Source organism: Apostichopus japonicus, chromosome 4 (genome assembly GCF_037975245.1).
Source record: "Apostichopus japonicus isolate 1M-3 chromosome 4, ASM3797524v1, whole genome shotgun sequence".
Taxonomy (NCBI): Eukaryota; Metazoa; Echinodermata; class Holothuroidea; order Aspidochirotida; family Stichopodidae; genus Apostichopus; species Apostichopus japonicus.
In genome coordinates this window covers 26,927,072-26,955,063 of record NC_092564.1, presented here as the reverse complement: position 1 = coordinate 26,955,063, position 27,992 = coordinate 26,927,072, and the positions used below count along the sequence as shown (strand labels likewise).

General features: G+C 38.8%; 1 protein-coding gene across 1 annotated transcript in view; it reads left to right on the top strand.

Annotated features, from left to right (window-relative positions):
* The window catches only part of LOC139966997 (apicoplast pyruvate carrier 1-like), a 46,944-nt gene extending 18,952 nt beyond the window's left edge, over positions 1-27,992 (top strand). Inside the window, exons 4-12 of the mRNA XM_071970554.1 lie at positions 3,066-3,187; positions 12,110-12,236; positions 13,241-13,392; positions 17,524-17,647; positions 18,784-19,026; positions 21,893-22,015; positions 22,602-22,756; positions 23,501-23,655; positions 26,149-27,992. Coding sequence (XP_071826655.1) covers positions 3,066-3,187; positions 12,110-12,236; positions 13,241-13,392; positions 17,524-17,647; positions 18,784-19,026; positions 21,893-22,015; positions 22,602-22,756; positions 23,501-23,655; positions 26,149-26,204 — 1,257 coding nt within the window. The 3' untranslated portion in view covers positions 26,205-27,992. The remainder of the gene's footprint in view (positions 1-3,065; positions 3,188-12,109; positions 12,237-13,240; positions 13,393-17,523; positions 17,648-18,783; positions 19,027-21,892; positions 22,016-22,601; positions 22,757-23,500; positions 23,656-26,148) is intronic.

Below are 27,992 nucleotides of genomic sequence, written 5' to 3'. Positions count from 1 at the left end.
ATAACCACGATATTCACAGACAACACCACAGTGGTGTTTTACATCAACCGACGGGGGGGCACCCACTCAGAGAGGTTATGCTGGTTAGTGTGGGAGGTGCTAACAGCGGCCGAGGACTCCGGTATGATCCTACGAGCTTCCCACATTGCGGGCAAGCTCAACGTGATGGCAGACGCCATGTCCAGGGGACATATAAATCCCAACGAATGGACGCTGGAACAGAAAAATTGCAACAGGATCTTCTCCATCTTTGGCAAGCCAATAATAGATCTGTTCGCAACAAACACGAACAGCAAAATCCAGACCTTCTGTTCCAGACGGTTCCATCCCCAGGCCTATCACACAGACGCCATGTCTCTCCCATGGGACCACCTGGAGGCCTACGTCTTCCCACCGCGTTGCATGATCGGGCAGGTTCTCAGGAAGATACTGAACTCCAAGGGCAGGTTTATCCTAATAGCCCCGTTCTGGCCTCGCAGACCCTGGTTCGCGGAGATCCCCCAGCTCCTCATGGGCGTCCCAGCGAGCCTACCGGACACGCCCCACCTACTGTCCCAGAGACGGGGAACACTCTCCCACCCGGACATCAAGGGGTTGCAATTAGTTGCAATAAAATAAAACCCATAGTTATAAGAATACATCTAGTACTTACAAGAATACATCCCATATTTTAATAAATGCCAATTCACTCCTGATCACCTTAAACCAATCAAATGCAAAGGTTGATTCATTGAATATTCATTGAATATCCATCCAACTCTACACCAGCTTGCCCTTCACTCCCTGGGTATCTGGCGTACATTGACCTACAGTACCAGCTGTCAGTTAACACTTATTAAATAATTACCAGACACATTACTTAACCTCGAATCATAAACCTATAAAATCCTTGTCCTTTAGTAAATATGAAGATAAACATCCATCCCCAAGAATATTGACTAAATTTATCATAATAAAATACTAAATTTGTGTTTGTACACATTAATCCACGATATGAGCATGGATGTTTTTCCAGAGCATAGCAATGTACATTGATACACTTCTTATTTATTAAAAAAAAATGTCTCACTTTTGTCATTTGTGACCCACAGCGATCAATGTTGTAACAATTTGTTCATCTGCATGAATCAAAATCACTTTGCTGAATCACGACCTGGAGAAATATTTTATTTCTGAGTGAGACGTACGTATGTACAATTCAAATTTCTCACAAGATGGCAACATTACCCCAAGCATATCTTTATTCAAGAATACCAGTTGCAAATATTTCATGTAAAGACATTGTAAATTACTCATATTTCTAGTCCCTGTCAAAATTCTAACTTGTGACATTAATCTATCAACTTTGGTCTATGAGCTTTTCTACTTTACATACCCATATCATGTAATAAGCCTTTGGTCACATTTGTCAATAATAATAATAATAATAAATAACATTTATGTAGTGCCTGATACAAAAGTTTCTGAGCGCAAAGGAAAATAGAAACAAAGCCAACAAACACCGAGAAGAAAAAGAAACGTTTTAAGCTGTCTTTTGAAATTTTCAAATGTGGGGGAGTCACGGATCAGGTGTTCATTCCAAAGAGCAGGTGCAGCAACAGAAAATGCACGATCGCAATAGCGAGTCCTAGTTTGAGGACCAGGGGCAAACTGCAGGTGTTTATGGGAGGAAGAGCGAAGCAAACAGAGGTGGTCCGTCTCATTGGAGTGAGAAGATCGATGATATATTGTAGGGCGAGCTTGTTTTTCGCTTTATAAATTTTGGAGAATCTTGAATTTGATATGCTGCGGGACGGAAAACCAATGAACACAGGACGGTAGTGATGTGATGAGACTTTTTAGTGAGAGTAATGAGGCGAGTAGCAGCGTTTTGAATTCTCTGAAGGGGAAAAAATATATGATTTTGTTATTAAGTCATCAAACAAACTATTTCAATAATCGAGGTGTGATGACACAAAAGCGTGGATCATACGTTCAGTCGATCTTTGATCCAAATACAAACTGGATCAGGAGGGACAATCAAGTCCCCATCAAGGACCCTATGGGAGAGAAAAAACACAGAAGACACAAAAAGAAATCAGACCTGATTACAATGCTTAAACCCGTAAATGATTACAGAAAATTAGACCCTTAAATGATTACGTGCATTGTTTGAAGGAATTATAGCATTGGCACCGACAGAGAGGGTAAGGTAAATGACTCAAATGTCTGAACTAGTCTACAGGTAACATGAATGACTTCAGTCTTTGACTGAGCATTAAGAAGTAAAATGTTACAAGAAGACCACTGTTTAATATCATTGATACAATTGGCTTAGATTTGTAAGGCAAAGGCCTGCTGTTAACCAGGGAAGCCAATGCATAGTCAGTGTTAATAGTGTAGTGATGGAGCAAATGCTGATAAAAAGGCAAATTTTTCTCAAAAGCAGTGAGTCAAAACCAGTTGCTTAGCATGCCCAGCATAAAATGATGCATAATAATTACAACAAAAGTCCAAGGAATGAACGATCCAATACAATTATGTGGAAAAAAAGAGAAATTTTGAAGAGCGATAAGAGCAGTGCAGCCACATGAAGGGCGCCACGCTAAAACTATTACCATATAAAACTGTTACCACATAAAACTATTACCACATAAAACAGTTACCACATAAAACTGTTACCACATAAAACAGTTACCACATAAAACTATTACCACATAAAACTTACCACATAAAACTATTACCACATGTAACTGTTACCTATTACCACATCATAAACTGTTACCATACTTTTATATGTTTTTGACATCATATTTATCATCAATCATTAATTTTTCTTTAAATTCACTGGAATGTTATAGTTCTTTTGTTTTTCAATAAAGTCTTTTTAATGCAATTTTTTTTTTTTTTTTTAAATAGGGTCTTGTTTTTTAAATAGTCTATTAAATGCCATCTTTGTTCTTTAACTAGAGTCTTTTTTGTTAATAGAGCCTTTTAAATGCATTCAAAGTGCTTAAACTGCAAAACGTCCTTAATGCTCACAGTTTTAGCATTGTATATAAACAATTTTTACCGTCCCTTTTCAGGAGATGACCTTTATTTTAGCCGCCATGGCGGTAGGCCAAGGAGCTTTCATCCAGGTGGGAGGATTTCTCGAAAAGAGGATTGGACCACGGGCAGCGACAATGTTAGGAGGGCTTATTATGAGGTCAGTTTCTAAATTCACAGAACTTTATAATAGAATGGTAATATTACATCTACAGTGCTGTTATCTCGATAGTACATACTTCGTATCGAGATCTTGTAATGCTTGACGGGAACATGTTCTTTTTCCGTGTCTGTTGCCAGATCTCTTGGTCAATCTTTTAGAGACTGTGTCGCTGGGTACTGCATGGAATCGTTTGATGCAATAGTTACTTGATAGCATACAAATAATGAATGGTTTCCATTCGTGCAATAGTGCAAATATTTCATGAGTTGAAAGATGGAATGTTCCATTCAACTCGGCTGCGCCTCGTTGAATGGAAAAAATTACATCTTTCAACTCATGAAATATTTGCACTATTGCACGAATGGAAACCATTCATTATTTGTTTTATACAACACCTTCAAATTTGGATATAATTGGATGTAAAATGCACTCCTGAATGCAACAGATTGTTTTGAACAGACAGGTTTCTCTGCTCTCTTACCATTGAAAAAAGTGCTATCAAAAAAGTATAACACATGGTTTTATTTCATAGAGTGCAATAGAGCGAATTTTGCATGCAATCGACGAGCAATTGACCAATCAAATGGCCGGAATATAATTAGGCGTTGTATAATATCAGACGCCTTATGGAAAGATCAAGGAAGACACCTAGAGAAGTTTCATTGTCACTTGCTGCTTTACTTAGTTTATCAATCACGCCGACTAGTTTCATATGGACCATCATGTATGGAACAATTTGACTCACTGTTGTTTAGTGAGGAAGTGAATTGATATTTAAATGTACTTCCTTCCCAGTGAGACTGCTACTGTAAAACTCATTAACTGACAGAGAGACTACTTTACAATCCTACTCATTAACTGGCAGAAAATCTTCGACCACATGTTAGCCTAACAACCACACTAATTTTGGGTAAATGGGAAATGTAGCCTAACCATCAGTTTGCCCCCCAAAAAAACAAAAACCACTACTTTGCGTTTCTTTGTTTACATACTTTCCTTGCTGCTATCGTCACGCGCATGGTAGTCGAACACCACACGTAGTCAACGGGAAAATCTAGCCTAAGCATCTCTTTATTCGCTCTAGAACTAAAATATCCATGAAATACTACAACCTTGGACCACATGTTAGCCTAACAACCACACTAAGTCAACGGGAAATGTAGCCTAACCATCGGTTTGCAAAAACAAAACTGCGTAGCTTTGTTTACAATTTTCAATTTGCTGGAAATTGGCAGTTGTTTGGAAGGTATCTGCTGTCTTAAAGCGGGAATGTTGTATTTTACGTACACCGTTGCTATGGCAATGGGTGAAGGTTTTAACTTCGATTACTTTTCAGCGGTATAATGGGGCGCGTAGTTGGTGGTGAGTGATTTTATCCACACACGAAAAAATTCATGATTTAGGGAAAGGGCACCTTCAGCGGAAGTAAACCTGTGTTATCTATTTCAGTTGATGCGTTATTGGTTTTTAGTCATATATTCGGTGGCTTTAACATTCTTTGCATAAAGATCGCAAATATTTGCGATTAAACTTTTAATGAATTTGCTATATGGTCGCAGCACTATTAATATGGCAATTGTGCTTACTTTATCCTGTTGAATGCTTACAACCATTTCCGTAAACAGCATATTGAACTTTGGAAAAGAGCCCCCCTAAACCTTAAAAAAGCCCTCATAAAAAAATTAAGGGAGGCGTCTTTAACTTTTCATTTTCCAAAATAGCCTCCCAAAGCCAAATCTTAATTCCTACCCTGGTGAGCAACTGTAGTCACAGGAAAATCGTGTACACATCTTCAGGGTCCATTTAGCCTTTGAGTGAACGTTCGGATTGAAGTTGATAAAGTTAGGTTTACAAAATGTAAATGTTTAAAGGGAGAATGGGTTGCTGGCTGTTTAAGTCCTCACCTTGATATCTTGATACCAACTCATTTCTGCACTTGGTGATTGGTTCACTGTTCCGTGAGAATGGAGAGGTACAGTACAGTACTTATATATGTATCTACCACAGTTTGGCGACTGAAAAGTAGCATTTATTCAAAAATAGTGCTGGTATCGATATGAAAAGCACTGAGTGCAGATATAGTATAGATTGTAATTGAATAAAAGCTGAGACAAATCTCTGACTTATTTTCTTGCAATGAAAATTCATGTGAACTTTAAAAGTACATTTAGATTCCTTTTTGTATTATTTTTCATAGCACATGCACGTGTAGCCGCTTTGTTCCGTTCACTGCTAAGATCACTTACAAAGAACAAACGACAATATTTAAACAATTCGTCTGTTCTTACTTTGAGAGCTGACTTAGTTGAGGCTCATTGTAATTGGATTTTAACATGTTTGCACTTATTAAAAATATCACAGTCAATGCAAAAAGGACTAAGTACTGCAGAGTATTTAACTGTTTATAGTTAAGTACTGCATGTATACTTGTATATTGTGCATGTGAAGAACTTTGTAAACCGAAAATGATCTTTTATTTTGAAGGGCTTTGGTTGTTGTGAAGTTGTTAATAAAATTATTGGACTATGAAACATGGGGGTCAAGATTATGGGAAGAAGGAGTCAAAGTTTTGGCATGAAATCAAAATTTTGATATGGGAAAGTAGCAAATTGCAAAAAATAAGTCAAAATTTTAAAGATGAAAGGGTCAAAAATGTGGATATTAAGTCAAAATGCCCCAGAAGAAATTTTTCCCTTTGTTTTCTGTAAGAAATTTACAGTTAGTTAAATGCTGTATGGAAAGTCAAAATTTCAAAAGAAAAGGTTACGAGAAATTATGAATTAGTAAAAAATATAACAGCATTAAAGTAGAAATTTAGAGATAAAATTGTTGAAATTAATTCAAAGTATTCCATTTGGGCCTCCATGGCATCTATGGATTTAATCCTTCTGAGGAAAAATTCCTTAAATTGGTTTTTGTGTAGTATGTCTATTGTTTTTTAACTGTGCTTTTTCTCATAAACCATCTTGATAATTAAAAAGTTTCATTGCCTAATTTTGTTGGCACAGAATTAATTAGTCTTTACACTTGCGTTGCATTTTTAGGTCGACTGGATCTACTGTATTTACATTAACTGAACATTTTTTTTTATCTGACATTCGTTTAGCAGCACAACCATTTTACATAGTAGTTAGCTATGGTAGATAAATTTGTATAACTTGCTCCCTCGTAGTACTGTAATTAAATCTGTAGATGCTGTAATTATAATATATAATATAATATATATTATATATAATATATATTATATATAATAAATAATATATAATAAATAATATATATTATATATAATAAATAATATATAATAAATAATATATATTATATATATAATATATGATATATAATATATAACATATAATATACTATATAACATATAATATATTTATGATAAGAGGAACATTACATTTGCTTCGTCACCATTTGCAGTTTGTTACTGTAGTTTGCACAGCTAGCTATGCAATACGACTATACTTTTCAGTTTATGGTAAATTACCATGTAGCGTGTTTGTACATGCAGTAACTCAACAAGAAAATGACCTCAACATCACAGTAATGATTTCTGCATGAACTGCATTCATGGAGTCGTTGTCGTTTCCTGTAAACATAAGATCTTAATACTGTGCATAAATAAATATTCTATCATGATTATTATTACACAGAGTTGGGCTAAGTTGAGTTGGGTCAAATACTGGTCGCTCACGCACCAATGCTTTGTATTTTCCGACCTAGTTGTTTGTTGTGACGTGGTCGCTAAGCCCCCACCATTAGTTGGTGACCTTTTCTTTGCCTAGTCCTTTTAGCATTCATTTATGCCTGATTCTGCTGGGTAGCTGTGTTTGGCATGTTTTCTCTCTTAGTTTGGGTGTGGCCTAGAGTTAGGTTTGCAGCTTAGGTGTCTTAGGCTCAGTGGCTAGGTCCCACTTTTCAGGTTTTTCTAGGTAGACAGTTAGTTTTGGTGTCTACTGTTACTAGGCTTGTGACTTGGCCACAGGCTTCTTCGAGAGACTATTCACTGAGTTGAGAGCCTTAGAGACGTGGTCAAAGTGTGGAGATGGGACCCCTTGCTGTAAGGAATATGATTCTCAGACGAAAGAAACAGAGGACAACGAGGAGGTGGATCTTAAGGGGATAGATTAATCCCCAAATCTCAATGCTAAAGCCGTCAACATCTTTTCGAAGAGGCTAGGCTTTGAACCCCAACCGACTTCCAAGCCATCGGAACGGATGTCCAGTGTGCTTTGAGTTTCAAGCTAGAAGGAAGTGGTCCACCTTCCCAGCCAACAAGGTACAGTAGAGCCCTGAAAGTACTCAGCGAGACCTGGAAACAGATCTTCGATATCCAGACTATTTCCCCGGAGGTGAAAGACAGACTTAGAGTAGAGCAGGGCATAAGTCCTCTTAAAGTCCCCCAACGCAAGAAGATAGAGCAGATGTCCTACGAAATCGACCAAGCCCCTAGAGTGGGAATCAAATTTGCCTCAACCTTCATGCAGGCAGGAGAACTGCTCATGAGACATCACCAGGAACTCCCGAGGATGAGGAGCAGATTCCAGACCGGGAAGAGACCAAGAATATGTGGCTTCTGGAACCCTTAGTGAGACTCGTTTATCACCAGTTTGCTAGGATATCCATTATGCTGATTGAGTCTAGACGTTCAGAAATACTATCTGCGATTAGATGGCCGGAGGGGGATTCCCTGGAGAAACTCCTTCATCTCCTAATAGCATGTGAGTACCTGCTTGCGGGTCCAGCAGTCCAGGGAGCATTTTCCCAAAGGGATGCTCTTGAAGACTACGTTCTCTAAGCTGAGCACTCACAGGCCTAAGCTGGTGGACCGAAGATGAGGTCGTTCACTTGAACCAGACCTTTAGCCCATAGACACGGTAAGGGTGGTAGGCCAGCATCGCCAAGATACAGACAGACCTAATCCTCAGGTTGGAGAAGACATGGCGCTACCCATTCCTGGAGTGGTTCCAGACCAGCGATGAGACAGAACAGACCTGGGCTCTATGCACACGGCGCTCAGCCATTCAGATCTCCCTTTGATGCCCAGCAGTATACAGTGTTCGACTTATGGCCAAAAATTGCATAGCAACAAATTTCGACAATTGCTATACAATATTTTTGTTGCATAGCAGTTCCCCAATATTGAATAGCAGTTTTGAAATTACCACAAAACGGACCAAATGTTGGCGATCAATGTATTAACTAGAAAATGTTTGTTTATTATTATTATTTATACTAGTGTTGCTACGATAATCGTTTTCAATATCGGTATCGGCCGATATTTGCAATATCGGCAGCATATCGGTATCGGTAAAATTTTGCCTAATTGCCGATAACAGCAAACCGATATTGAACTTTTCTTTTTAACAGCACAGCTACCTGTACTTATTTATACTTGCAATGATTTGTTAATCTGCCCAAGACGATCCATTTCTTTAGCGTCAGTTAAACTCAGATTCATTTTCGATTAATATCCATGGAAACCTGACTCTCCGTAACATCTAAAAACACGTCTACGGCGCGCGAATATAACCAATGACCTTCGTGAACCTTGGCCTACACACAGCATTAGTGCAGCATAAAGGCGTGGTGTCCAGGGGCCCGTCTTAGGGCTATGGTGGGGTCATGGGGTAGAACCCCCCGTGGGGATCCTGGGGGCGAAAGCCCCCGAAAATTGTCATTTTTTGCGATGTCTGGCGATGAAAAAATTCGCAGTTGAGGATGCAAAATACTGACAACTTTTTTTATTTAAATTGTCACGAAACTGATGAAAATTTTAAAATGACAAGTTAAAGTAGCTATATTATGTTATAAAATGAAAAGAGATTTAATCTGTCTTTCAATCTTTAAAAAGTGCAACTTACAAGACTTCCGATATTATGAAACAAACAACATTCAGCAAAGCCCCGTTTCTAGACTGCCTAACAATGAATAGTGTGCACTATGCGTACATTTTTACAACTGCAGTGTTTAACCCTATACCCAACTACTGTACCACGGTACATGTGCTGCGAATTTGCCCAGGTACCTTCCCAACAACTGTGAGCTCATCCCCTGTGTAACACCTGTTTGTTAACATTTTTTTGGCACGTTGCCAGGGAACCTTTTAGTTACGTGAGATCCGTAACCGCCGAGGTGGTTAGGCTATTTGCTTTACACTTAACTATGGTAGGATATTATTTTTTCAGTTTTTTTTCGCTATACGGTCAACTGAATAAGTTGTACATTGAGTATAAACTCAATAAATTATAACTTCTACATTGTGATCGACGGTTCGTAAGTTAAGGTTTGAGTGTTTGCTCCCAAATCTGACTAGGAATTTGTATCGCACAAATCGGCACAATGTGCGATGCTGATTTGGAAACGTCTCGCAAGTTTGTCGTTTTGGATCGCATTTTGCGATGCGATACCGGAAAAATCGAACACTGGCAGTATATGACCTTTGTCACAAAGTGATACCCCTTTTCGTAAACTTAGACGGCTGGTTGGTACTGGGCAAAATGTGAACAACACTGCCCTCACAGAAGACTCCTGACACACCTGGGATGGGTGATCAATAAGGAGCAGTCGAACTTAATATCGGGTCAGCTAAGTCAAGGACTTCGGTGCTCAACTAGATTTGACCAAGGGATACGCCCAGCTGACAGAACTGGCTCTGCGTATGCTCGACAAGCGTGCGTTGAAGGCAAAGATTTGGTTACAACATATACTGTAGGGCTTATGGCCAGCTGTTGAGATTATTCTACAGGCCGGACAAATCTGACCTGGAAATGCAGCTCCACTGTCCCCACTAGACCCATAACAACTACTTTGGTGGGCAACCTCAAGAACTGGGCCAGGGAAGGCCATTTCACCATGAAAGGCACCTAACATCGATCACAACGGGCACCTCATTGATGGGCTGTGGGTCACTCACAGTATTGGGGGCCTGATCAGAGTCTTACAAAATCTCCTTGGTTTCTGCTTCGTAGCCTGACTCTCGAGTCAAATTGTGACCTCTGCTTTAAATAAGGTTTAGTCTCTCCGAGCAGCTTGCTGTGATGATTTTCATTGATTGGTATTCATCACCGCTTGATTGTATACGTCACTGATTGTTAAATCTGCATCAATCGCATCCGCTACAGAGGATCGGTAGAAAGGTCATAGAAATAGAAAATGAAACCAGCAATACACTAAGGCTGATAATCACAGCTGTTAGCTTTAAAACACTATTGCATGGCTCTGCTGCACTTCTTTGCAGAATAAAGGTCAGTGGATGTTGGGAGCCATGTGATATCCTGCTTCTAACATTGAACACATGACATGCAGTAATAATAATAATTAACAGTTCTTATATAGCGCAACTTACAATAAAGTCTCTCCGCGCTGTACTTACAGTAACCCTGGTCATTGGTAACTTGTCTCACCTACACACCAAAATGTGCACAATTCAAACAATCTCTCCTGGGGCACCACAGTGCACCACAGCCACGTGTCCCTGGGGGACTTCCCAAAGGTGCAGCCACAAACCGGCGCACGCAACTGTATATTGACAAGTCACCTCGCAAGTGCCCATTTATACACCTGGGTGAAGAGCAGTAGCAGGGTTCCCCTCCCCCTCCCCTTCCAGGTATTTTTGTTGTGAGGTGGTTGCCGATCTGTCTTTTTGCGACCGCCTCGTAGAGATATTGCCAACACCGCTGCCTCACTGTTTCAGAGAAGGAATAAAAAAATGCAATGATTGCAATCCAAGTTATTTAACCTACGCCATCATCTGACATTGAGAAATTGACTGTGAAAACTAATATTTTATAGCAACAAATGAAAGTTCTTCTGTCTATTTAACATAGCATTTTTATCTAATTTATTGTTAGGATGATTGACATTAGTATGTTAACAAACAAAATTTCCGGGCCACCATGCCCCCAGACCCTTCCCCCTCCCCCCACACCTGCCCAGGCATGTTCATATCCCCCAGTGTCACAAACCAGTTGCTGCCTCTCACACGAGAAATCGCAGTGGAAACCCTGCAGTAGTACAGCATGGGATACAGTTAACATAAATAATTTAGCTTATTGCTACAGTGAGTATAATGTCAACACTATTGTGTTTGTCTTGACTAGTGGAAAAACCTTTGGCAGTTTAATCAGAGGCTTCATTGTCTAATATAGAGCTTGTCAAGATTTTGCATACTCCAGCTATGTGGTTTAAACATTCAGTAATATCAGCAATGTTTAGATTACCTTGGCAAGCTGGCAGTGGAAGAAAGCTGGATAAGTAAAACTTAGCAATTTTATCTAATTTTGGGCAGTTCAGATTCACAAGAACTGATTCAGTGAAAGCAGGGTAATATCCACAATCTATGCTTAAAACTATTATTCTGTCATGCTGGAAGTTAATTGAAAACAGTACATACGGACTTTTGAAGCATTGCATCGTTAAGAAAACAATCAAAGAGCTGTCGGAAATGATTTGTTTTCATCGTAAACACATATCTGTAGCCTACTGTACATTAGATGGAATACTACTGTACAAGTCTGACACAAATCTTGTTTTGTGTTGGAGAGGTATTGGGATGTAGTGGGGGTATGAGGGGGGTGAGGGTGAGGTTGGGTGGTCATTGAATAGGAGGATAGACTTCTAACAATGTGGTAGGGCTAGCTGATGTTGACAGAACTCACCAATATGCACTTTTTGTGTCAATATGTACTTTTTGACAGATTTATCAAGACCCCAAGTTTAGATTGTCTTTGGTTTTTATTTGTTTAAGTTATATGTTTATTTTCATTTTTAAGGCGATCTCTATTTCCTAGTGGGGAACTAGGTAGCCACTTAATGTTTAAGTCTATTTAATAAATTAAAACACACATATGGAATTATTTCTTGTATACATTAAATTTGTTCCTTTATTTTCTTTTGGCCATCTTTTCTCATCAGTTCTGGTGTAGCTCTGTCTGCCCTCACGATAAAGGCATCTTTCTATTGGCTCATGGTCACATATGGACTTGTTTTCGGACTTGGGATTGGCATAGCGTACGTCCCGCCAATGGTCTGTGCAAATCGTGTAAGTACAGTGGTTTCAATTGGTGGTACATTTATGCAAATTGTATGCAAATCATGTAAGCAAATGAATTTTCCCCTAGATCAGTAGTTCAACATGTGGTTGTGTGGTATAATGTTATCTGCATCTCTGAAATTGTGCTCTCTGTTTTAGATTCTGCACGTATTTACAAGTATTTGCCATTTGTTTACGTACAAGACACAGATGGCTGCAGGATCTGAAATCATAAGTGCAGAATTGATCAAAGTTTGTCATAGCAATTAGTGTTTTCCACTACCACAAGACCCAGGCTGTGAAGCTTGTAAAATGTCCCACAAGAGCTATGCCTCTGCTTGTTAGTGTAACTTGCAACTATAATTTTCTCTTCTATTCTCGCAAGTTTTTTCTGGAACCAATTAACATTGCTACAATGCAAGATACAGCAAGTTTTAAAATGGCAGGTTAGAAGTGCTGCACTACTGTCTTTTATGATGTGTAATTATAGTCAGCCTTAATTATGCTACTCATGAATCTTGTGAATCTGTTGCATACATTATATTTCATAGCCATGTCTCTAGATTGCGTTGTGCTGCAGTGAATATTTCTGTAGTCGTTTTCCAAAGTAACTTGATTTAGTGTATTTAGGCAAGAAACTCAAAAGACCTCTGAAATAACTGTATAGATGAGGACACTGTAGGCTTTCTGTGTGCAGGTAGTTAACTTTGTAAATAGCCTGTACATAGTGTCCTTGTCCACCTGCATTGCGTGGATGTGGGTACCTGCAAGTACTGTATTCCTAGATGTGAAGAAGTGTGCTTTCAAACAGGTATTTCTGTATAGTCCGGAAGTTGAAATCTTATCATAGATTGAAACAAAAATTGAAGCAATGGTTTAATAAATTAATCCATCTACAAGGATTATCCCCCCACCCCCCCCCCCCCCCACGCCATGCTGTACACTGTAACATGTTTTTGATCGTTGAATTTTGCACCCAATAAGTAAAGTTGATATTCTTTCCATTCACGCAGTGGTTTCCAGAATCTAAAGGTTTAGTCAACGGTGCTATTGCAGCTGGTTTTGGAGGAGGGGCGTTCATCTTTAACATTGTCCAAACGTTTTATATCAACCCAGACAACATCAAGCCCAACCACACGTTGCACTTTGATGACCACATTGAAAAGTAAGCTTCTCCATTCAAATATATTCCTGCTAAATGTCAACTTTCTTCACTAGAGATTTTCTGAGCTCTCTCAAGTTAGTGCTAAATTTGCTCTCTCCTGGGTTATGATTGAAATCCCACTGACTTGGCCAGCTTGTAGTGCCATTGTTGCATCCCACATTCCTGCATTGCTTCCAAGGATTTTGGATGTTTGAGGCAATAATATCAACTAGAAAGGTCAACAGCAAACCAACTCACAGTCCTTAAAAGCAGCTACTTGATAATATCAATCACTTATTAAGCTCCCCTAACGAGGCTCAAACAACGTTGCGACTAATCCTGATATCCATGGAAATGGTTTCCGGGTTTATTAGTGAACCTGACATATTGTAACCCTGTTTTTTCAGGTAGGGCAGAGTGGGTTTGTCAATGAAGTGATATCTGTGGTAAGCAGTTACATTTTGTAGTGTACTAATTACAAGCAGAGTATTAGTGCATAACGTATCAGAATGGGCAATGCCTAATATGTAGAGAGCTTGCATGTGCATGCAATGATGAGTGATCAAGCTAGTAACTGTTTCGCAATAGGGTTTGATTTGTTTATATTTGCCATCAATACATTTTAATAGGCATGATAGTACAGAGCAGAAGCTGTAGTTTCGCTTTCCATATGTGGCAAAACTGTATACTCTACACACACACATACAATAAAGAGTTTATTTTGGTTCCTTTGCTCTTTTCAATAAGGCTGTTTCTATAATTAATTCGATTAAAGATTTTGTATTTGCCCTGCTACGGTCCACCCTTCACAACTCTCTCAGCATGGATGGGGGTTATTTGTATTGGCTGACAATGCACGGGTGATAATCAGCAAGGCCGTTATAACTTCTTACCAGCTTTTAGGAAACCCCCCTGAGGGGTCCCATTGGTCTGCAAGATTCTGCGTCAAATTATCTTGATTTGGGGAGATCTTCTAAGTTGCTAAGTTGAATGCTAAGTTGGCTTACTGCCTCTAAACTTTGCCTGAACTCTGATGAAGGTAATTTGAGAATCAACAATGTCTATAGCTACAATAACATTGATACAAAAGGAAACTTGTTCCACTATTTTGGTTTCAATTAGATAGCTGTGTGTTTCATTTCTTTTGATTGCATTCATTAGTCCATTCGCATATATATATATACTGTATATATATATATATATATATATATATTTTAATATATATATATATATTTATATATATATATATATATATATATATATATATATATATATATATATATATATATATATATATATATATATTTTAGTATATATATATATATTTATATATATATATATATATATATATATATACTATATATATATATATATATATATATATATATATGTATATATATGTATGTATATATATGTATAAACCTATACCTACTGTATATATAGGTATATAGCCTATATATATCTATTCTGTTTTCATATTCATCCATCGCCTCTTATTATGGCTATGCTTTATTGTGGTTTGAATTCATCTAATAGCCCGAGCTCTGTTTGCATTACAAGTGTAACCCTGAGCGTGGACCTAGATCCTTCATATCCTAGTCTATCATGAGGCCAAAATCACTGGTCTGATCTGCGTTTAGTACGTTTACACTACAAATCTGAACCAGGGCATGGCGTTCAACGGGACCCATTCTCACATGTTTGATTGCCTTGCATCGCAGTTCACAATAGCTTCATTTCCTTGTTGAGGACGTTCACTCTATTAACCTCTGCCCTATCAAACCGGTTACCTTTTAATAGATAGCACCATCTTCTTGTTGTAATCTGATACCTATATATACCAACCTTAAGTAGATCACAAACCCAATCATCATCTCTTAGTGTAGGTTATATATGGCAGATCCTAGTGTTACATCCTACTGTACCTTAAAGATATATGCTTTATTGGCTCCAATTATAGCATGCTATAGCTAGGAAAGTTTGTGATTATGTAATCTACCTGCCACGGTTGTAAATCGACCTCAGACTCTGCAATTAGCCTGCATAGCTTCTTTAGATCATTAGGCTCTTTATGTAAACACTGTGGAAATATGTTCATGTCTACAGTGTAGTTAATCACACATGGTTCACACAAGGTTCCTCATACAAGCAACAATATGTGGCAGGCATTGGAGGCTAATTGGTAAAAAGAGGTCATTTTACCACCAAGGCGGGTCAAATAATACGTATATCTCAAGAAACTTTAGCGTGCTATAGTTGGGGTCTATACAGCAGACCTTTAACTTGATGTGTCTGTGAGCTGCCAATTTGTTAAAATAGAATCATGTGATGTCATGATGCTGGCTAAGATCTCAAATCTGTTTGCTTTCTCTTTGCTTAATATTCTTCTTTCATAGATGATAGTTTCAAGGTAGCATATGACTAGGTATGCCCCTGAAACTATATGCTACCATCGTGTCATGTAAACCAGTTTCGGTATTTTAGATTCAACATTTCGCAAATCTCCAAATTATAGAAGACGAACAAATTACAAAGAAATAGAAAAAAAAGCATGTGTGGTTCGCTGATGTCATGTTTAGACTTGATCAAGTCCTTCAACTTTGCACGTGAAGAATCTTTAAGTACTTGATATCAGCTCTCTCACAGATGTAATGTCAATTTTCTCGCCAGTTTGGGGATGTTTGTTTCGTGACAAGTATCTCTACCACATAGATCAGATACTGATACATGTGTGTGCGTGCGTCTGTTTTAAGTTCTTCAACTTGTGAGGGTTGAAAATTTAACCGACCAATTGTAAAGTTCTTTTTCATTGACCTTGCTAAAGGTTTGATATTTCTTGTGAATGCCATCCCCATTTGTGTGATTTTAAATCCAGCATATTTCACCAGAGGCATACTGTATACACCTGAACAGATGTCATTTTGTTTGTTCATGTTGACATCTTTTAGTCTTCATAGGCCGTTGCTTTCTGAAACAAACATCAACAAGTTGAATAGGTTTAATGTGTGTATACAATTATATATGCAAGATACCAAGCAGTTAAGTTCTCATACAGACAGAACTTAAAGAGAGAATCTTAAGAAGCGAAAGATTAAAACTTTCGAAAAATGTGAAACAGTTCAGATACTTTAATTTTTAATTCCAAAATGTCACTACGTGACACTCCCTTCTCAAGGTAAATTTTTTAGTATACTAAAGTGTTTAACTTATTTAATTATTTTCCTTCACTGGGATGTTTATCAATTGAAATCCTCCTACAGTAGGTAGTAGCAACTAATGGTTAAACCCTATCAGAGAGAACTTTCCAAAAGCTTAAAGGAGGAACTTTTCAGCATGCTAATATCTATGGGACCAAACGTGATGAACTTAAAAGCTCACTTTAATTGTCATCAGAGAGACAGTTTCCTCCTTTAAGCATGATCAACCCATCTACATTGTACTTTAACCGTCTCTTCTTTTATCTATCTGGTGCAATAAGATTTACAAGTTAAAGAGAACAATCAGAAAAACAAAGGCTCCCTTTAGCTCATCTAATGTCACTTAAAACTGTCATTCCCCACTGGTTTATTCAGAAACTTATTAACGTATAAACTCAGAAACTTATCATGAATATTTGTATCCAGAAACAAAACTTTGATTCAGTTGGGATTGGGATTTGAGTTCAAGGAGCTTTTTTTATGCACATGAATATTTCAGAAAAGTCTTCCAAAAGTTAAATTCTTCCCACTTTAAGGTAACATGATGTTCTATTGGTGTGATTATCAGGAGATTTGAAGGTCCTTCCACAACCCCCTCCCACCTCTGCATGTGATGGAGTGTGTAGTATTAACCCCAATGTTGTCAAATCATAAATGCAAAGAAAGTCTCTGATGGACATTGTGTATCATTGGATAAGGCCTTATAAGAATGGATGCCAATTGGGACACTAGGATATATTTGTGTTGTCTGAGGGCCAATGGCTATTACTTAACCAGATAAAGAGGTGTTGAGATTCCTCATAAAGTCATGCGCAGCTAGTATTCAATATGAACAATAACGTTAACAGTATTAAACTTGCTTTGTATTTGATATTTAATCATCAGAGCATTACATTTTGTTGATATGGAAGTTTTTAAAACCAGATGAATATGTTTGGTATTGCTTTTCTCACAGGTATTACGACCAGCCATCACTGCTAAAGAGGGTACCCTCATGTTTCCTACTGCAGGCTGGAATATTTCTGCTCATGCAAATGATTGGAGTTTGTCTCATCAGCAATCCACCACGTCCACAACAGGTATAATATCATAAACTGCATTTATTACCCTCATTATGGATCTGCCATGAACAGTATAGACACTGCTCCTTGTGTGTGTGTGGGCAGGTGGGGGGGGGGGGTGTTTAGTGCAGTGTGTGTGTTTTGGGGTAGGGAGAGAAGTTGTGTAGTGATGTACAAGGATAGTTGAGGTAGGGAGAGAAGTTGTGTAGTGATGTACATGGGTGGTAGTTGAGGTAGGGAGAGAAGTTGTGTAGTGATATACATGGGTGGTAGTTGAGGTAGGGAGAGAAGTTGTGTAGTGAAATACATGGGTAGTTGAGGTAGGGAGAGAAGTTGTGTAGTGATATACATGGGTAGTTGAGGTAGGGAGAGAAGTTGTGTAGTGATGTACAAGGATAGTTGAGGTAGGGAGAGAAGTTGTGTAGTGATATACATGGGTAGTTGAGGTAGGGAGAGAAGTTGTGTAGTGATATACATGGGTAGTTGAGGTAGGGAGAGAAGTTGTGTAGTGATGTACAAGGATAGTTGAGGTAGGGAGAGAAGTTGTGTAGTGATGTACATGGGTAGTTGAGGTAGGGAGAGAAGTTGTGTAGTGATATACATGGGTAGTTGAGGTAGGGAGAGAAGTTGTGTAGTGATGTACATGGGTAGTTGAGGGTAGGGAGAGAAGTTGTGTAGTGATGTACATGGGTAGTTGAGGTAGGGAGAGAAGTTGTGTAGTGATATACGTGGGTAGTTGAGGTAGGGAGAGAAGTTGTGTAGTGATGTACAAGGATAGTTGAGGTAGGGAGAGAAGTTGTGTAGTGATGTACATGTATGGATAGTTGAGATAAGGAGAGAAGTTGTGTAGTGAAATGTGAAGTCAGGACAAGAGATGTGTAGTGATGTATGTGGGATGAGTAGAGGTGTGTAGATATGTGTTTAGGGGAAGGGAGAGAAATTGTGTAGTGATGTGTATGGAGTAGGGACAGATGTGAAGTGATGATGCATATTTTCCTTGCAATCCAATGGGGCTGTTTGGGAGGATATGTATGTTTTAGCAAAGCTAACATGTAGAAGCCACCTATTATAACAGATATGCAGACTTGTCTTTACCGCCAAAGTGTCCAAATAATGCCTGCAAATTAACTTTGAGTGTTCCTCCCTCTTTGCAGCTGCGTACGCTGAGCGTCAAGTCCAACCTCATATCTGACGATGAAGATGATGATTCTTCCTCTGAAGAGTATCACCCCACTCATTTCCCGAGAGTACCAGAGGAACAGATTTATCAAGACCCCAAGTCCTCTGGGAACATTTATACCCCTCTAGAAGTCATCAGACATTGGCCATTTTGGATTCTATGGTTCACTTTTGCAGTCAACGCCCAGATCATTGTGATCGTTCCGTCCCTTTACAAGGTAGGTATATCTACCAGAGTGTTATTAATACTCCTGCAGTTAAATTTTATACGACCTACAAGAAATGCATCAGCTGAAAGCGGTGGGCTAGGCAGTGCATAGTCAAAGTCTTCCCCCCCCCCCCCCCTCTAGAAATAACCTAGAACAGCCATTTAACTTTACAGAGATGGTAATGAGATACCCTGAGTGTGTGATTGTTTTTTCATGTAAACAATATTTTTTTTATTATTTATTGCACTGAATTAGCATTTGTGTCATGTGAAGCTGCACATGATAATTTAGCTGAGGTTCTAGAATTGAAGAAAAATATTTAAAATGTCTTTCAGTTTGTTGGTTTGCAAAAGTTTCACAAAATTTCTTGAAGCTATCCTTTGATTATCAAAACCTTCTGCACAGTGGGTCTTAACCTTGAAAACTTTCAAACTTGCCAACTTTGCATATCTTTGAGTTGGAGTGAAGCCTTGAAAATCATTTAAGTCTGTTGAGGACAAAATCTGCTAACCATTCCTTTTCCACAGACCAATTAAGAAATCGTTGCTTGAGGAACCACAAGTACAATACTGATTGCATATCATTATGTAAACAATATCCAGATAGGTCTGGTAATTCTGTAATCATCATGTGACCCATCTCAGCATAGAAGTGCTGATAGTCGTAATCGATTAATCGCCAGTGTTCGCGATTACACTTTGGAAGTTTGATTAATCGCGCTCAAAACCTTAATAGCGATTACTCGACTACAAGCTACAGTAGCACTACACATAATCTGCTTTGAAAAATGGCCTAACCTACCAAAAACAATACTTAAGCAGTTTGTCAGCAAATATTGCAAAAGTACAGGTTCTCATAATGCTACACTAGCACTGTGTTGTGTTAAATATTGGCAAGCAACTGCTCCAGTTAGATTCATAGTTTACTTGTCAGTAATAGGCTTCTTCTTCAGTGCAACATTCAGTTCTAGCAATGTTTGATCATTGCGCGTAATTGCAAATTCGCGAGTTATTAATCTTTTACGATTGCCAAAGTATTTGTCATACAATCAAACTTGTTTACAGTTACTTCTTAACTTGCCTGGTTCGTATTTATCAGATGTCTGATCAAGTGTGATTGTTTCATTTCAATGTGCAAAATATGTGCCTGCTATCGCACTAGGCTAGAGCCTAGCCTAGAACGTTGAACGTCCTTCTACAGAAAACTCTTGCATACTAACCATCACACCGCCGAAAGGTGTTACATCTATTCATTGTTTGCACGTTTGTTTTCATTAATGATAGTAGTTGTAGTAGCCTAGATTCATCAAATAATTTTGACTTAAACGGAAGGATTGGTAGATGTTTTAACATGATTTGGACACCACACATTAAGACATGAAAGAACAAATAAAGACAGTGCACCATGGAGAAAGATTTGTTTTGACTGTTTTTCTGCAATGTAAACATGACAGTGATGATGTCATAACTGTAACCGAGTAATCGCGAGAAGAGCTGTGGGATTAATAGACTACAAAGGAAAGAGTCGACTATCAGCACTACAACATAGTACCGACTAATGTAATCAATCTCCGTGGTGATGATTAATCTGTAATATTGAAAGCAATCCCCACGTAGTACTGATTAATCTGTAATATTGTTAGCAATCTGCATAGTACCCATTAGTTTGTAATCATGTCAGCAATCTCCATTGGACCAATAAATATGAAATATTGTCAGCAGTCTCCATAGAACGATTAATTTGTTATTTTGTAAGCAATCACCACATAGTAATGACTATTCTGTGATCATATAATGTGAGCAATCACCACATAGTACCGAGCCAGCAGTCTCCATGGAACTATTAATCTGTTATTTTTTAAGCAATCACCACATAGTAATGATTATTCTGTGATCATATAATGTGAGCAATCACCACATAGTACCGATAAATCTGTAATATTGTCAGCAGTCTCCATAGAACGATTAATCTGTTATTTTGTAAGCAATCACCACATAGTAATGACTATTCTGTGATCATATTATGTGAGCAATCACCACATAGTACCGATAAATCTGCAATATTGTCAGCAGTCTCCATAGAACGATTAATCTGTTATTTTGTCAGCAATCACCACATAGTAATGACTATTCTGTGATCATATAATGTGAGCAATCACCACATAGTACCGATAAATCTGCAATATTGTCAGCAGTGTCCATAGAACGATTCATCTGTTATTTTGTCAGCAATCACCACATAGTAATGACTATTCTGTGATCATATTATGTGAGCAATCACCACATAGTACCGTTTAATATATAATCTTGTAAGCAATCTCCACATAGTACCAATAAAATTTTAATCTTGTGAATAAACTCCCTGTAGTACCAATCAATCTGTTATCTTGCAAGCAATCTCCACACAGTAATGATTATTATGTAATCTTGTCTTGTACGCAATCACCATATATAGTACCGATTAATCTGTAATTTGTGTGAGCAATCACCATATATAGTACCGATTAATCTGTAATTTGTGTAAGCAATCACCATATATAGTACCGATTAATCTGTAATTTGTGTAAGCAATCACCATATATAGTACCGATTAATCTGTAATTTGTGTAAGCAATCACCATATGTAGTACCGATTAATCTGTAATTTGTGTGAGCAATCACCATATATATAGTACCGATTAATCTGTAATTTGTGTAAGCAATTACCATATGTACAGTAGTACCGATTAATCTGTAATTTGTGTAAGCAATCACCATATGTACAGTAGTACCGATTAATCTGTAATTTGTGTAAGCAATCATGTTAACTCCATTGTACCTGTTGCTCTTCTTTTTGTATTCACTAAAATTTGAGAGAATGTTTATCTCTCCCGCAGGCTTTTGGCCAGACCTTTATCGATAGCGATCAGTTTCTAGCAGTTGCTGGGTCTGTCAGCTCCATCTTCAATGCTTTTGGCAGAATCTTCTGGGGTCAGTTTGCTGATAAAGCATCATATAAGGTCAGAAAACTACTTATGGTGCATGAAATTTGGCTAGCAGAGACCTCAGTTATGTGTATGGTTGGGGGAGTGGGGGAGGGGGGGGTTAGGGAAAGAACAAGCAACATAGGTATTTTTATGTAGTTTTAAATTCATGAAGCAATAATTGGCAAACTGTTTGGAAACAGAACTTTGATGATGCCGTGAATGCACACGTCTAATGTTAATATTTTGTGCAACCAAATGCCACGTAGCCTGAAGGTCGCATATAATGCAATCTCTGATAAAGTGTGTGAGTGCAGTTATTTATTGGTTATTGGGATTCCCTAATAATGTGAATCATAGATATATAAAAGACAACTGCTCTGGCTTCCATGTTTACCATTTGTCTCATGTCCAAATATCTGCCAATTTCTTCTATGAAAAGCTGTGCTGTCATCACTAGACATGTGGTCTATGTGATTGTTTTTTGTTCTTGCAAGAGTTGATTTGAAGACAACCTTCCACAATGCACACAACTTCTTTAGCTTTATGTGGCAAATTGGTACACCTTCGATAGTAAACAGACGTTAAGAGATTATTCAGTTTACAAGTTTTGATCCTTCAGATGGCCATGTGCTTCCTTACTACATCTGGAGCAGTGTTGCTGTTTACATTTGGACTTACTTCACTTGGTGGTGAGGTGATGTACCTGTTCTGGGTCTGTGCAATCTTTTTTACATTTTCGGGGAATTTTGCTCTATTCCCAACAGTAACTGCCAGGTAAGTCGCTAATTTACAATGGCATGGGGTCATTCCCAAATATTTTTGATTCGTTCATACAAATTACAAATTATCAATTGGTTTGAACTTATTAATTATTTGTTGGTTCAAAGGAATGATATTGTGAGTCACGTGGAACCAATGGGTTAACCATTGGTTCTTGGTTCTATCCAATTAGTTGGTTCGGACCGACTAACAATATCAATTCCTTTGAACCAACTGTTATCAATTCATTTGAATGAATGATTGATATGTTTTGCACATTAGTGCGATTGGAAAAACACCTTTTCAATTTGAACGAATTAACCGAGTACAGTTTGTTCAGTGGTTTGAAGCAACTTCTATAGATTGGCAACAATTACGAATGATCAATTTGTTAGAATGTATTCTGTTGTTGGTTTAAAAGAATCGATGCGAAACAAAAAATTTGAACGAATTAACTATCTAGCTTGTTCATGGGTATTGAACCAACTTCTATCAATCGCTTGGATCCAACAGTTACGAATTATCAATCTGTCTGAACGTGTCATTTGTTCAAACGAATTGATTTCATCAGTTGCTTCAAACCTACTAATTGGATCGAAGAAATGGTTATTGGTCCGATCCAATTAGATGGATTGAACCAAATGATTAATATTCTATCCTATCCTATCCTATCACATATCTCTATCATTTGTACAAAAGAATCAACTTCATCACTTTGGTAAGATGCATTATTCTTTTTTCTTTGGATTTCGTTAACAGAGCCTTTGGCATGGACCACTTTGGCCCAAACTATGGTCTATTGTTCACATCTATTACAATAGCATCAGTGGCAGCAGCGTTTTTAGCTACAACCATGCAGGACACCCTGGGGTGGATTGGTCTCTTCCAACTTGTAGGTGGTTTCAGCATGGTTGGTAAGTACAATTCTATCATACATCCTATTACATACTATCTCCTATCCTATCACCTATCCTATCTCCTATCCTATCTCCTATCCTATCACCTATCCTATTACATACTATCTCCTATCCTATCACCTATCCTATCTCCTATCCTATCACCTATCCTATCTCCTATCCTATCACCTATCCTATCTCCTATCCTATCACCTATCCTATTACATACCATCTCCAATCCTATCTCACTACCTTGTCAATCATAGGTAGAGTTCCTATCCTCTCCTATCACCTATCCTATCACCTATCCTATCACCTATCCTATCTCCTATCCTATCACCTATCCTATCACCTATCCTATCTCCTATCCTCTACCTGTACCCCCTTACCCCCTATCCATGTCTAATTGGTTGGTAAATACATAAGCATGGTTAGTTAGTACAGCTCCTGCCCTTTCCCTATCACCTCTCCTATCTCTATCACCTATACTATCTCCTATCCTCTACCTTTTCCCTCTAACCCCCTACCCATATCTAATTGGTTGGTAAATACCAGGCGCGGCGGAACGGGAAAAGTATTGGGGGGGGGCTAATGTGTGGAGACTATCTAAGTGGAGCGCCACCATCAGTTGGCGCGGAGCGTACAAGAAAATTTTGGGTTTTTCAAACCCCCAGATGGCCGGAAACGGCACTTCCCGAGTGTTTATGCTGCGAATACCTAGCCCTAAAATATGGGTCTCAAGCCTGCAATTTCTCAGATTGCACGTAAAAATCTGTAAAAACATTGTAATTTGTATATTCGATGGTGTTTTAAGAGAGTAGCTATTCCTGCTTCCACTTTTCATGCGGCGTGAATACGCGGTTGGGGTGACAATGTGGTCTATAGCCAGGGGACGGGCCGAGGGTCCCCCCAGCATTTACCAATGTTATTACACCTATATAGTATACGTGTGCATCGGACAGATCGACAAGTATGCATTGAAAAATGGGCAGTTGCACGTTTCGGAGCCTTGGTAAATATTGGGGGGGCTTATCATGCATTTGCCCCCTCAGCTTCTTCATTGGGGGCCTGAGCCCCCCAAGCCCCCCCGGTTCCACCGCCACTGGTAAATACATAAGTATGGTTGGTAAGTAAAGCTCCTATCCTATCTCATAACCCCTATCCTTACCCCCTTACCCATCTCCGTAGTGCCTAGGTTCTCAACCTTTTTCTATCCAGGGACCCCTTGAGATAAACTGAAATATTTGGAGGACCCCCGGACAGTGACCGCCGGCCTGGGGGAGGGGTATAAGGGGAGGAGGTGTCCCCCCCCTTTTGAATTTTTTTCAATATTTGAGGGTTAGATGCGAAATGGTGCATTATTTTGTGACTTTTGAAGTAAATTTATGTTCAAGAATTTATGTTTAGAAATGCATTTTTCTGGGCCTGGAATGCAGTTTTCCTAGACCTGCAAGTATTGCTAGGCATAGGCCTTCTTGGAAATTCTTACTTTCAAATTATATATTTCCCAATTAAATTTTAATTTGGAAGCGATGAGTTGTCAGATACAAACTGGTTGATTCTGCATGAGGTTAGGAGAATTATGGGTTTTCTTTGTCAGAGATAGCTGCAAATGGCACCGTTTTTTGTGTCAAATCCAAGTTAGTTATAACTTTTCCTCCACCAAAGCCTTATAACTACCGCGCTTCGCTGTGTCAACAGTGAGCAACGCATCATAGTTATTGTTCTGCATATTAGGATGTATAGTGTGCAGTTAAGTTATACACAACACTCGGGTGGCATGTTATCCATACCTCACCGAATGTATACCAATGAGAAACTATATTACTTGTTTTCATCGGGGGAACGCACGATTCAACATTTATCGACTACTGACGATAAGTTCTGATCATCAGGGTCCGACGTATTGACGGCTAGCCTAGCCTAGATTTCTAGAGGCATACATACTTCTTCCTTCGACTATATCTCTCATTCCATTTTTCACGAACTTCTTCGGCTTTCGCGGACCCTTATTTTTTTCATGGACCCCTATTTTTTCACGGACCCCCTGCGGACCCCTTTGACCTCACGGACCCCCAAATAAATTTCACGGACCCCCTAGGGGTCCGCGGACCCCAGGTTGAGTAGCCTGGCCGTAGTGCATCTTCATCTTTTGCTAGGTTGGTAATTACAATTCACCTCCACAATATATCGGGATCTATGTTTAATTGTCAATCATATCATCCTACACTGCTGCCCGAAGCTACTAACGGCACTGGCCAACAAGCAACTGCCATGTGTGACAGACAGGACAATTATGCCATCGTTTGTACTTAATTTGACGATAACCCTAGCCTGGAAGTGACTGACAGATTTCATTTTCCGAGTCTAAAGCTCTTGTATCCCAATCCCCTAACCCCATTATCTTCTATCACCGCCAATCCCTCCCGATCTGTCCGTTTGTCCGTCTGTGTGTGGGTATACTAAACTGTAATAGATCAACACTTGACTATCCTTTCTTTTAATTTTCAGGTCTCATCCTAACAATAGGTTTGAACGTGAAGCGGTTGGATGGCTGTAACATATGAGGGTGAGACAGCCATGAAGAAGACACGTCCATCCTTACAAATCAATACTATTGTTGCCCGACGTTGACTAGTTTTAAAAATTTGATGTAGAATACATTTTTTCCTGTCAGGCAAAATATTGTCTATTGAAGCCTTTCCTGTACTAGTAGGCTTTTCCAAGCTCTTCAGCACCACCCCCACCACATCAAAACAGAGTGTTCAGCACCACATGAAAACAGGCTGTTCAGCACCACATCAAAACAGGCTGTTCAGCACCACATCAACACAGGCTGTCCAGCACCACATCAAAACAGGCTGTTCAGTACCACATCAACACAGGCTGTTCAGCACCTCATCAAAACAGAGTGTTCAGTACCACATCAAACAGACTGTTCAGCACCACATCAAAACAGGCTGTTCAGCACCACATCAACACAGGCTGTTCAGCACCACATCAAAACAGAGTGTTCAGTATCACATCAACACAGGCTGTTCAGCACCACATCAAGAAAGTAAGTAAAATTTAGGAAGTAAAATTTATTGATATCAATCATAAAATGAAGACATAATAAAATGGATTCCGCAGCTTAAAAATAGACTGTTCAGTACTACATCAAACAGATTGTTCAGCACCACATCAACACAGGCTGTTCAGCACCACATCAAAACAGGCTGTTCAGCACCAAATCAATACAGACGGTTCAGCACCACATCAACTCAGGCTGTTCAGCACCACATCAAAACAGGCTGTTCAGCACCACATCAAGAAAGTAAGTAAAATTTAGGAAGTAAAATTTATTGATATCAATCATAAAATGAAGACATAATAAAATGGATTCCGCAGTTTAAAAATAGACTGTTCAGTACTACCTCAAACAAATTGTTCAGTAACCACATCAAAACAGACTGTTCAGTACCACATCAAAACAGACTGTTCAGTACCACATCAACACAGGCGGTTCAGTAACACATCAACACAGATGGTTCAGCAGCACATCAACACAAGCTGTTCAGCACCACATCAAAACAGACTGTTCAGCACCACATCAAAACAGGCTGTTCAGCACCACATCAACACAGACCGTTCAGCACCACATCAACACTGGCAGTTCAGCACCACATCTACACAGGCAGTTCAGCACCACATCAGAACAGACTGTTCAGTCACCACATCAACACAGGCTGTTCAGCACCACATCAACACAGGCAGTTCAGCACCACATCAAAACAGACTTTTCAGTACCACATGAACACAGGCAGTCCAGTACCACATCAAAACAGATTGTTCCAACAGTATGACAAAAAAGTTTGACACTCTTTCTTATGAAAAATTCTCATTTCGGATTTAACACATTCATCCAAATTGTTTGTTTCAATCACAGTTTTGCACACTTTGGGTCTACTTTTCTTAAGGGTGTGCTGGACGGCCTGTATTTAATATCTTTAAATATGTAATTACAAGTTTTATTATTTTTGAGTAGTTCCTGAAAAATGTATTCTTTAATTTTCCGACAAAGTGGAAAACAAGAAAGAAATGTTTGGCCAGAACATGATGACCAGATCCCAGCCACATTTTCTGCTGATCTTTTGGTGGTTGGCATTTCAGCAAATTACAGCACACTGGAGAATTTTTTTTTTTTTTACTCTGGTAATCATGACGGGAAGGTTTCCCATATGAAACATTTTATGAATCTATCAACATCTCTTGCCAATGTTGTCAGAATGATATCAACTCAGTACAGCTGTTTTAAAATTGGGCCCAGAGCCGGGTAGCGGCAATTAATATAATAAATAAAATTGATGAGTTGA